The sequence below is a fragment of the Nothobranchius furzeri genome, chromosome 12, assembly GCF_043380555.1.
Source record: "Nothobranchius furzeri strain GRZ-AD chromosome 12, NfurGRZ-RIMD1, whole genome shotgun sequence".
Lineage (NCBI taxonomy): Eukaryota > Metazoa > Chordata > Actinopteri > Cyprinodontiformes > Nothobranchiidae > Nothobranchius > Nothobranchius furzeri.
This window is the reverse complement of record NC_091752.1, coordinates 1,710,310-1,722,704: the sequence shown is the minus strand read 5'-3', so window position 1 is coordinate 1,722,704 and position 12,395 is coordinate 1,710,310. Positions and strand designations below refer to the sequence as shown.

Here is a 12,395-nt window from a genome sequence, read left to right as displayed (position 1 = left end):
TTAGTTAAAATTTAAATATTCTGCCTTAAACAGCAAGCCACCCCCAAATCAGCTGTTTTTTTTTACTGATAAACTGTATGAGTGTCTAATCATGCTGCAGACACGTGTTTTCAATAGTTTAGCACTTTAGTGCATCTTGGTTCAAATTTAAATATTCCGCCTAAAACTGTCAGTGTTGTGCCGTCGTCAGGTAAAAAACTGCACTGCATTTGAATTTAAATCTGGCACCACTATTGGCTAAGAGGTAAATTATGTTAGCTGGTACCTTATGATGTCACAACGTCTTGAGCCTGTGTGTGTATTTGTTAGCGACTCCACCCTCTCGGTCTGCTAGTCAACAGCATTTGTTGCATTTTTCAAACAGGAAGTGGAAGTGGAGTAATACGCTGGTAGGGGGTGACTTGCTCTTTAAAGAGCAAATGCTGTTGCCTAGCAGACCGAGAGGGCGGAGCTGCTAACAACACACACACACACACACACACACACACACAGAGGCTCACAACGACACAACGCTGACAGTTTTAGGCTGAAAATTAAAATTTTAACTAAAATGCTTAAGTGCAAAACTATTGACTACACGTCTGCAGCGCGATTAGACACGCATTTATATAGTTTCAGAAAAAATAAGTTGATTTGGGGGTGACTTACTCTTTAAGTGATCTGATTTAAAGCCCTCTGAATGCTGATGTTTGCTGTTTATTTATTTTCAATGAATTTGCATCAGCAGTCTGGCAATCAGTGTGTCTATGAATTACAATTGTTTGTGACCTTTCCACTGATCCATTGAGTGTTCTTGTGCTTATTTGAGAGTTCAGCATTTTCTTTTAGTTTTAACATTCCTCCTAGAAGCTGTCAAACAAAATGAGATTACTTCTGGGCTTTGTATTGAGCCAGCAATGAGATTTTTACTACTGCTAATGGAAGTATTGTAGTATTTGGGGGAAAACACGTCGTTTGTTGTATGTGCTGCCTAATATAATCACTCAAGGATGATTTTATTCCCCAACTCGGTGTCTTTTGCTAACAATCTTCTGTCCGTCTCAGCTGTAAACTCACCTTGGCAGGTAAATAAAAATGTAATATTTCACTCGTTTTTTGAGGGAGTTTAAATAAGTGTCCTTACTGTTATTTTTTCCATTTGGTAGGATTTTATTAAAGTATTTCCAGGCGCTAACATTTGGTTTTGAGTGAAGTTGAAACTGTTTGCTCCGGACGGTCCTGGTGAAGAAATCGAGCGTCTCTTAAATGTGGGCGTTGCTGCGTCTCTGACGTCGGTCGATGACAGCTAGCTGTCAGAAAGTGAGTTCATTCCCTGAGCAGCGGCGACGGAGTGCCGTCGATAGTTTTTTATTTTTATGATTTTTTACCCATCTGTTGGTATCGGGTACATCGAGGCAACGGAACGACCTATCCACCGAGCCCGGCCATGGACGAGCAGGCAGGGCCCGGGGTGTTCTTCAACAATAATAACTCTGTTTTAGCCGGCGGTGGGAAAGGACCTCTGCCCGATGGCGACGCTGGGGAGGCGGCTAGAGCGCAGTACAGCATCCCGGGGATCTTGCACTTCCTGCAGCACGAATGGGCCCGTTTCGAAGTTGAAAGGGCACAATGGGAGGTGGAGCGGGCCGAGCTGCAGGTGAAAATTGCCTCATATTTTAATTAACGCCCACAATCTTTTCTTTACCTGGGAATTGTGCTGCTTGTTTGTGGTGAAATCCCGCTGATTTTCTGTGTTTGATTGTTCTGGTCGTTAGCTTTAGCATTAGCAGCTAAAGGAGCTACAGCGCCCCTCTCACTCGGCTGTTAGCGATGTCTTTGCTTTCACGGAAACCACTAAATGAACCTCACACACTCCGTTATTGTAATACATGCTTTAGCGAGTGTTTGTTTTCACGGTTTTCTTGTGAAAATAACAATTAATAGCAATTATATGTATTACCAAAGTAGTTGGCGTAAAATATGTAGCATCGGAACGGACTCGGCTTTATATATTGGTACATGTGTAGCACCCTGCTAAGGTTTCTACTCTGTTTATATGTAAAACATGTAAAGTAAACAGGCATTAGCATCTGTTAATGCTCTGATCTCCTGTAAGCCGACAGACAGCTTTAAACAGACATCACATACCAAGAGTCTGGAGTCAGCATTGTTTATTAGCTAGCTGCCTTGTCACTGTCACTCCTGAGGAAAGGCATTCAAATGCGCTCTAATCTGTCCTTTCCCCTTGTTGTTTTGCTTTTTTCTGCTGGGTCTCACTGTATAGAAATTATATCTGGTTCCCAAAATTAGGTCAAACAATTTAGCTTTTATTCATAAGTCAGAATGAGTGGATCAGGTGGCAGTTTGAGGGTAAATTTAACTTGGAGATAAATCTTATTTATTGTTTTAGGTTTCCAGTCCACTTCTAACGTTAACACATGTTGCATCTTTTAATAGATTATACCACAATGTTTTAAAAGCATGAACTGCTCTCTGTAATGCATGGATTGATTTGTAGTTCGATTCCTTTTGTACGATGTTTCTCATCTATTTTGACCCAGTCGTGAGGTGGTATCACAATCGGATCAGTTTTACTCTGCAGGACAAACTGACCTCCGCTAACAGAAGAGACCAGAGGGAGGGAGTCATGGCATTGTTTGTACATTGATGACATACACCACGATCTGTCTGGCAGGCTTTTGACTCAGCCTCATGCAGCACTTTCAGTCTGCCTAGCAGATCATGCTTCCTTTCCTGTCTGCTGTCATGAATTGAGCTTATCAGCCAACAAGCTGCTGTGGCTGTGGCACAGCACAGGGTGGTTGGTTTACTGGGTGGTTTTATTTGTGGCGGCAATACGTGTGCGCGCTCATTTAGAGTTATTGTTTTGTTTAACAGGAAAATGATTTGTTTACAGGACACAAAATTGACCATAGTTGTAGTAAAATCGTTTTTTTACTGGCATCATTCTGCACACTTCATCAAGCGAACATCAGCGACTCTGTTCTCGCTTTTCCAGTGCTGCACGAAATGAGAGCAGACATGATTAATACTCTAAAACTTCCTTATGGGATGTAACCTTGTGCTGTCCTTGAGGTATTCTTGCATAAATATCACTTTTCCAGAGAAGCTGCTGGTGAAATAACACAAGGAAGGAAAGATCAAAAGCCATTTAAAAGAAACTTAATAGATCTCGATGAATAATGAAAGGCTTGAGCGCCATAATAGAAGATGTCAAGTAGCACTTTGACGTCGCTGACCTGCTGGAACATTCAGATTTTTGCGTTAAACTCAGTTTCAGATCTGCGTTTTAAAAGCCTTGGTCCGTCTTCTTGTTTGAAATAATTCTTGTATAAGTTGGGTGAAAGCCGTGCCTGGTGTTCATTGAGAGGAAGACACACCTGGTGCTTGTAAAAATAAAAATGCTGTCTAGCTAGCCTGTGAGATTGTTTAGGAGGCCACTCCTCTTTTCTGGGGTGTGTTCCATTTCTTGGTGGGTCATCACCACCTGGCATCCGTGAATGAATTTGGTTGATAAGCCAATTTTTTGTGTTACTGCTGATGTGAAAATAAATGTACAAGAGAAGAATTTAGTTATCAGATGATGGTAAATGGCCTGTATGTGATACAGCGCCTTCTACGGTTCTACAACCCCCCAAGGCACTTTGAAATACAATGCACACACATGCACTCTCTGGTGGTGATGAGCTTCATTGTTGCCACAGCTGCCCAAGGGTGCCCTGACCGATGCGAGGCTGCCAAGCACTGGCACCACAACGTCTTCTGACCAGCAGGCAGGGCAGGTTGAGCACCTTGCCAAAGTACACAGACACTGCGACAGATGGGGCTTGAACCAGCAACCCTCTCGTTAGGGGACGGGCACTTAACTACTATCACCCTAATTATCATTGAATTATTAATACTTTCAGAAAAGAAGCAAAGAAATAGTTAAAACAAACTCAAAACACATATTAGGTTTTAGCAGGTTTGCTGAAATTAGTGCTGCATGTTTTTTTATTAGCATAATTATTACTTTTTCATTAGAATTGAGATAATAAATGTTAATCGCCATTATTCATTGACTTTAATGAGAAAATGTTGAATTAGCTGCCCTAAAATGTTGCACTTCATTCGGATATGTGCAGCATTCTTGTCATTGAACACTGGAGCGACGTGGCAGAGGAGTTAAGTGCCCGATCCGTAACTGGAGGGTAGCAGGTTCACGCACCTCTCAGTCTGCTGTAGTCATCGTGTCCTTGGGCAAGACACCGGTGGTGGTCGGAGGGAGCGGTGGCGCCAGTTCTTGGCCGCCTTGTCTCCGTCGGTGCACACCAGTTCAACTGTGGCTGCACTGTAGTTCATCATCACCACTGTGTGAATCTGTGTGAGTGAGTGGGTGAGTGACTGGTTAGTTGTAAAGCACTTTGGGGGGTTGTAGATAGAACCCTAGAAAGTGCTATATAAACACATTCACCCACCAACTTTACTGCATTTCATAGACAAGCGGTTTTGTTATAAAAATTTTTTTTACCAGTGTTTAAGCTCATTTTTCATTAGATGATTCAAAAACTAAGACCCCTACAAAATAAATTATAGTCTTATTTTACTAGAATATTATATTTAATGTTGCAAAAATCTTAATTCTTAAAAAAATAGGAACATAAAAATAAACTTTTGTGAGCAAACGGACTGAAAAAATTCTAATGAATGCTATTATTCATGCTAACACAACTAAAAATAACACGCACAAATACCATGTACAACATCCTGTCTAATTTCGGTTAGTGTGCATCGTAAACATTTAGCATCATGCAGGAATCTTAGCAGCCTTGGACGCAAACACTGGAGGCCTTAAAGCTCATCTATGACCACACGGGACGCATTAAGTGAAAGAAATGTCCTCATTGCATTCAGGGATTTCGTCCTGGTGCAGACCTCACAGGGTTGGAAAAGCACAGGACTCCCAAAAATGGGGCTGGTAATTCCAGTTTGTTGTGTCCTAGGACAGCCGTGGTTTAGAGCAAACCAAAGCAGCTTTACTAAGTCATCAGTCTGAGGCAACCGACTGACAAACTTCACTGCGTTTCCCAGTGTCCACTTCAAATGAAGCTTCTTTAGACTCAGAAAAGTTTACTTTAGTTCTGGAATACAATTTTCCAGTTTTTTCTTGCAATTTTGTACGTGTCTTACGTCCCCTTATAGACTTGATTTCTGTCTGCTGCCAATCATACACGTTCCTGTGTGTAGTATTATGTTGGTGTAAAGGTATTTTGGTGTGGCAGTCTCAGGAGTAGACGTGAGACTATCGGGTCCTAATCTGCAGTAAAATAATTGTCATCTTATTGTTGATTAGGGCTTAAAAATAAAATCTGATCTTTTCATCCCAAATGCAATTTTCAATTCAATTAGATATTTTTGCCCCTCCCTTTCCTTTCTTAGCAACGTAACTTTAACTAGCTGCATTGATGCTAACAGCTAGCAGTAGTGGGTTTTAGTGAATGTCTGGACACGGTGCTCTAACGACAGCACGAGTGCAAACACGGCAGCGGATGGTTTGGTGATGTCCAACTTCTTTCTGCTAAAGACCTAACATTAAGATGTTGTTTTTGTGGGAAAAACATTGATGCGAACTGCTTTAGTCAAACAGTGAGGCGTAGGTTATGAGAGTTGTGTGGCCTGACCTCACTCTGATCTACGGAAGCCCAGGAGTGGAAAAAAATTGTTTCCCCCAAGTGTGCCAGCCATCGGCACACTGCTGCTATCCACTTAACATTCTCCCTCTCCTGATAACGTTTCACCTTCTTTGACATGGAATGTGCTACTACTAGTTTACCTGTTGAATTAATTATAGATTCACTAAGATAGACAAAAAGGTTTATCTCTTACTAAATAGAATATTTACTAAGAAATCACAATGTAGGCATAGGAATACTACTTGTTGTGTGTGTGTGTGCACGTGTGTGTGCTCTGTCTTCTCGATCCCCAGTGAGTCGTGGAGGATGGCTGCTTATACTGAGCCAGGACCCTCTGGAGGTTTCTTCCTGTTAAAAGGGAGTTTTCCTCTCCACTGTCGCTGCATGCTTGCTCAGTATGAGGATTGCTGTAAAGCAATTTGCTGGGTTCCTTATGTAGGAAACTTTTTACTGATTAGCTTAATTGGAATGCCTACTTTGTGAAGGCCCTTGAGACGACTCGTCGTGATTTGGCGCTGAATAAATAAACTGAATTGAACTGAATTGAAATCAAATTAAACCGCAAATTTGAATTAATCGATTTATCACCTGTTGATTAAATCATTCGTTTTCAGCTTGTTCTAATTTACGGATAATCAGCATTCCGTCATCGGCTAGTTCCATTTAAGAGCTTGCTAAAGCTTTGCTAGCTTGTTGGAAAGCAGCAGCCCTCAATCTACAGGTTGGGAACAAGATAAATAAACATTTGTGCAACCATGTTTCAGCCAGGCTTCCTTATGGATAATGTGTAGGTTTGTTTTGCAATTTTTGTTGCCGTAAGGGATCTATGTGTGGCAAGGTGGAGAGGTGAGGGCCCGGGCGGGATTCGATCCCCAGACTGTCGCGCGAGAGTCATGCGCGCTAACCAGTCAGCCAATGGGACTTCCCTTTGGCCAAGTAGCCAGGGCGCATGATCAATTGGGATACAGTGGCAGGACACACACTGCCACATATGGAAGAAAATTAAATGCAGTAAATAGCTGTGTGTTGTCATAAATAATGAAGCATTGAAAAGATGGTAACAGACTGTATGAGCTGTGTTTACTTTTCTGTCTCTATGGGTGACGGCTGTTTACGTACAGTGATTAGCAACCCATACTCTGTATTGAAAAACAGGCCAGGACAACAGAGGGCGTAGCACTTTTCTGGGGTATCCTGCCTCTGTTACAGTCATGTATCTGGTCCAAGATGGTGTATTTACTATTGTGTGTTTATGTTGTTTTAATGTTGATAGTTTTTTATTGAGTTTGTGTCATTCTATAGTGAACTGCCTCTGTCTTCTTGTATTTCATTTCTCTACGGTAGGAGGACCCACTCGTACATGAGATGTTTCATCTCAAGTGGTTTTATCCTCCTAAAATATAAGTTCATAAATAAATTAAATACATTTCAGAGACTATTTTAACACAATTGACATTGTTCCTCATTTTCCTCCTCCTCTTCATACGATGGACACCTCTAAGTCCACGTTTCTCGTCATTTCCGTTCACGAATTAAACACTTGCTGCATACGTTTGTATGCCTTCATCCACGGATGAATAAACGTTCATATTTTCTGATTTCCATGATGTGTTCTTCAGTTGTTCTGTGTCTGCTGCAAAATACCTTTTTAATTTTTTGAGGGGGAAAAGGCGGTTCTGTCGACAAATTTAAAGGAAGCAGCAGCCTGACCAATCACTAGCTTGCAGTCCCTTCTGACGGATAGCTAACAGTTGCGCATGTCTCTGTCACTCTCTGCTATCCCGTAAGAGAGCCCTTGCGCCGGCGCATAAAGGCGTTGCGTGTCTCCGTACGGACGCAGACGGAGAAGTATAAAATAGGCTTCAGGCACCAGTTTACATCAACGCTGCTGCAAAAGCAGAGAAGAGCTTCTACAGAATCCCGACTGTTCAAGCAGAAGTTCATTCTACAATGCTTGGAAATGGAAACAAATGGAAATACTGCAGCATAGAGCATCTGGGTGTCATAGTTGAAGATGGCATTTTTTTGGACTGATATGCTGCCAGTGTGTTTTGCCCTTGTTCTGGCATCTATAAGTGCGTTGACTTAAAAAAATAAAAATAAAAGACATGTGAATTAAGCCTTTGAAGGGGGTGGAAGTGGGGTAGTTTGGTGGCATAGTTGATGGAGCTTTTGCCTCGCAGTGAGAAGGTTTAGAACAGAGACAAACAAAGAGCCGCAGCAAACTCCACTTCAGAGGCCATCTTTGTTATTTGTGAGAAAATGAGCATTGCAGTGTGTGACGTGCGCTGCTCAGTGCTGATTGGCTCGGTTAGAAATCTCAGGAGGTGGCGTTATTTTAATGGGAGCATTACCAGACGCTTTTCTTCCCATAAGGAAGCATTGGCATGGCTAGCCAGGCTAAGGTTTTGTGTCCCTGAGCTGGACCGCCGTAGGGATGGGTACCGAATTCGGTACCTTAAAAAGTACCGAATTCGGTACTTTTTAAGGTACCGACCGAGCACCGATTCACTTCATTTGAAACGGTGCCTCGTTTCGGTACCCGTCCTTCACAACGAGAACTTGCCTAGACAGCTGCGCAAGAGCGTTATGTCATCTGTCGCTGCGAGCGAGTTGTAAACAGAGCTGCTCCGGTAGGTAAATAAAATGTTTAAGATAACGTTAGCTTGATTTGTTAGCTTCTGTTTCACTAATGGTGCGTTCGCTTTCTCCTCGGAACTCCGAAATTCCGACTAGAAGAACATGAACGCGCTCTAAAGTCTGGCTTCACTTTACTAAATGCGACGGGTGATTGGGTGAAGATGAAACCAGCGACAACGATCTAAGTGTGAGGCATCATCGTTTTAATCTGCTCCAGCAGTTAAATAAACTGTTTAAGATAGCGTTAGCTTGATATGTTAGCTTCCATTGCTACCATTGTTATCAGCTAATGGTACGTTTGCTTTCTCCTCGGAAATTCTAACTTCCCAGTAGAAAAAAAGACGGCAAAAGGAATGAAGATTCACAGTAAATTTAGTTCACAGTAAAGATGTTTGCTTCAGTTTAATTATCAGCTTATAAAACTACAAGGACGATGTTAAAATACAAACAGTTGAATGTTATTTATCGTGATATTTAACAAATATGATTATAAATTGAGAAAAATATATATTTAATTATAAAAGAGAATTAAAAATATTAAACACTCAGAAGTATCTAAAATTGATACCGTTAAGTACCGGTATCGATTCGTAGGTACCGGGAATTAGTACCGGATCGATTCAAATGTCAAAGGTACCCATCCCTATGGACCGTAGACCTTTCCTGCGTGTCTCCTGTCTCTCATCCAGTGACGCTTGGCCAGCTCCCAGGAAACCTGTGAGAACTCCTTGCAGAAATAATTTTGTTCTGTTGAGATAAAAAGAAAAGGCTCTTTTCCAGTATATTTTTTCTGTTTGCAGCCACAGAAGCTTTGGAGAAACCAATTTAATTGGCGTCATTTTGTTGAACTGATTAGTGCGGATCTTTTCAGGCTTAATGACGGCGTTAGGGATTAGATTACTTCCTGTGTGGGCCAAAACTCCAGTGTGCCTCATCAGCTCTCCAGCTATGGGGAAATCCCTGCTCCGGAGGGGTGTCTCCTTGCTAGAAGTATCTGTCAGGAGCCAGAATCTGACACCAGGAAAAGGTTGAAGGTGACTTGGGGTGTAAGGTGGCTTTATCTAGTGTAAGAGTAAGACACGGGCCTCCTTATTTTCATTACATAGGCGTGTATTTCTAAAGGAGGGCCTTTTACTGCGTGAGAGAGGTTTTTGTGTCCTGTGTCGTTTGATTACTTCCTAGAATTACCTCGTCTTGGATTACACGTAATCTTCTGTTTACTTCTATTTGCAAAGCCCAAAGCATATGCATCTCACTACTGCAGCAGCACAGACAGAACCATACGCAAACACACACATGCACTTACTGTGGCATTCAGAAGTCCAGAGCTGGGAGTCACCGTCATTCCTGAGTTGATGCATATCCACCCCCATGCTGCAGTTATTTTTGCTCTCTCCGTGTGCACCTAGATGCAACAAAAAGTAGGAGCTTTCAACCCACAAATAGCACTTGTTTTGTCGGTGTTTCTGTCCGCAGATCGATTACCCGACACTCTGTAGTAAGTATTTTAAAAGGATGTTTGTGTTCATGTGTGAAAACGCCTCCTGGGCATCGTTCTCTTTGAGTTTGGCATCACTGTCCCCTCGCACCCGAGCCTTTCTCCACGCTTCGCTATCGTTGATTCCCTTATCCTTCCACCACGCACACTTGCAGCGTTCATCTGGTTGTGTGGGTGTGTGGGACAGCTGCCTAGTTCTGCCGCAGAAGTCGCCTGCCGCCTCCAGTTTTCACCGAGGATCTGAGGTCGCCCGTGTGTCGGAGTTGTAAACCGGTGCTCTCATTGCATCAAATGAGTCTAGTTTATGGTTTAGAAACGTCGTTTTTATGAAGCAACTGTGAGTCTCGTCTTAAAAAGCAATTAATTGAATTTGTCTATGCTTCATTTTGAGTTTAGTTAACTGAAATGGTCGTGTAGGTGTGTATGAAAGCGTGGATATATTGGTATACAAGTGAAAGTTAAATGCCACACACTCGAGAAGCCAAGCCACAGGGCGGACTTTACAAGCTCCGTCTGACCATTTGCAGACTTTATGTCCCCACATTTCATCCTTATGTCGTTATTTTTCCGTTTCTAATCTGTCGCCCTTTCAGAAGCGTTTGCTTTGCTGTGATCCTGTAAATGTGTCTGAGAATGCTGGAACACCGGTCTCACTATTCCCATCCTCGTGCCTTTGCTCGCTGCCCCTGTGAGATAACCCTGTGGTGTCAGCTTGACATGGATTTTTGTGCAAATCCAAGCTCCAGCAGACACTCGTGATGGGATGAAAACAACTCGGTCTCCTTGTGAAAGCTCAGAAATGGTTCTAGGTAACTGAGAATGAAATAAAATCACTTTCTGTGCAGCTCCCCTCAGAAAATCTATTACTTGTGAACTGGATCTGGATCAGTCTGCAGAATTTGAAGGAGCCCTCCGGAGCCCTCCTTTGAAGGAGCCTTACTTTTTAACCGTCTTTATGTGGAGGAGCAACATTGACCCTCGGATGAAACGAAGCAGTTTTATTACAGCATCCAACTCCTCAGACTAGCTTATTAACCCGTGAGTGTAGAAGGTGCTTTATTACTGAATCTGGTTAAGAAAAGATGGTTTGCTTTACTGCAGATGCTTGAAGAACAACTTCACTCGTTTTTTCAACACATCTGCAGTGGTCTCTAGTATAAATGAATGTGTTGAGTCGATTACTGGGGGGTGGGGGGGCTCTGGCCCTCCTGTTTGTGGAATTAAGTGTGAGCCAGAGCAGTTGTGAGCAGAATGCACCAGGTCATCTCGTCTCTTATTGGCTGACAGAAAGCCACTCTTTGTTCACGCTGCAATGTTGATGTTTTATCTCCATAAAATAACTCAAACCTGAAGGAGTTCTGTTGTGTTGTGGAGTCGCTAATGCTAACAGTTAGCTTCTGCTAGCAAAGAAACGGAAGTTACGGTGTAACTGTGGTTCTGTTTCGTTCCCTCCTGACTGCCAGTCACAGGGGTCACTCGGAACTTCTCGGGCGAGAAGATCCCGGGAGACCTGAACGTAGCTATCGGCGCGTAATTTATAGACTCGCGACCAGGTGCGCTACGTGTCACGTGCGTGACTTTGTTTACATTAGTACTCGACCTGTGCAGAGCGCGATGAGGTCCATCCACTCTGTTTACTGCCACTGGCAGTCAGGAGGGAACGAAACAGAACGCTCCGTTCTCTCCTGCATGCTAAATCAACACGGTGTTTTCTGTCACGGGCCAAGATGGGTGAGTGCTAATCTGACCGTGTGATGTAGAATTGACTGACTTTTCTAATCCGAGTGTTTCTCACCTGTTTTCTATCAGCAGCTAAAGCAGAAAATGTTTTCACATTTAGCCCGCTTGTTAAATTTAGAGTAAATGATCATATTTCAAAAATAACAAATAAAATGTTTTCTCCGTGAACCTTGCATTTAAATGTCACCGTTTTTAGCAGAAACTTAGTAGAACTAGGGACGTACAGTATGTCAGCATCAACATCGGTATCGGCCGATGTTAATCATTTTTAACATATCAGTATCGGTCCGATGAGTAAAACTGGACCGATGTTAACAACCGATATTTTTTCAGTCTTGTTTCTGTTTGTGTCTGTTTCAGAGGGTGAGGGGTGATGATGCGTGTGCGTCTCTCTCGTGGGTCTGAAGCAGAAGCATAAACTAGGCTTTATTATTTTCATTTGCAGCTGATATAATTATTGAGATCACCAAGAATAATTAGAATCATTACGGAGTAATTTTTTCACATGGAAGTGGTTACCGTTCACTTACATCGTCTATGCTAAGCTAAGGCAAACTGAATGCTACCATATTTGGAGATTGACTTTTCCCACTTATCTAACTCTGGGGAATATGGGAATATGGCAACAGACTAAATTTAAATTTGGCGTGGAATATTCCTTTAATGTTTGGATCCTGATTTGTCCATCAAACTGCCCTCTGAACGTCCCTCCCACCTCTGTGCGTACCCCTCTATGTGCAAAATTACGCCTTCTTTGTACTTCGGCCAAGATTAGTCTATTAGTCACAGCAACAAATATAATAGTCAACGCCATCGTTATTTTTTGAAGCTCTGTTGAGTGGACA

At 42.5% G+C, this 12,395-nt stretch overlaps 1 protein-coding gene across 4 annotated transcripts in view; it reads left to right on the top strand.

Annotated features, from left to right (window-relative positions):
• Window positions 1-1,210: 1,210 nt before the first annotated feature.
• Window positions 1,211-12,395, top strand: part of LOC107375367 (striatin) — a 47,396-nt gene continuing 36,211 nt past the window's right edge. For all 4 annotated transcript variants that reach the window (XM_054749805.2, XM_054749804.2, XM_054749803.2 and 1 more), the window contains exon 1: window positions 1,211-1,636. In XM_054749805.2, coding sequence (XP_054605780.1) covers window positions 1,427-1,636 — 210 coding nt within the window. In that variant the 5' untranslated portion in view covers window positions 1,211-1,426. The remainder of the gene's footprint in view (window positions 1,637-12,395) is intronic.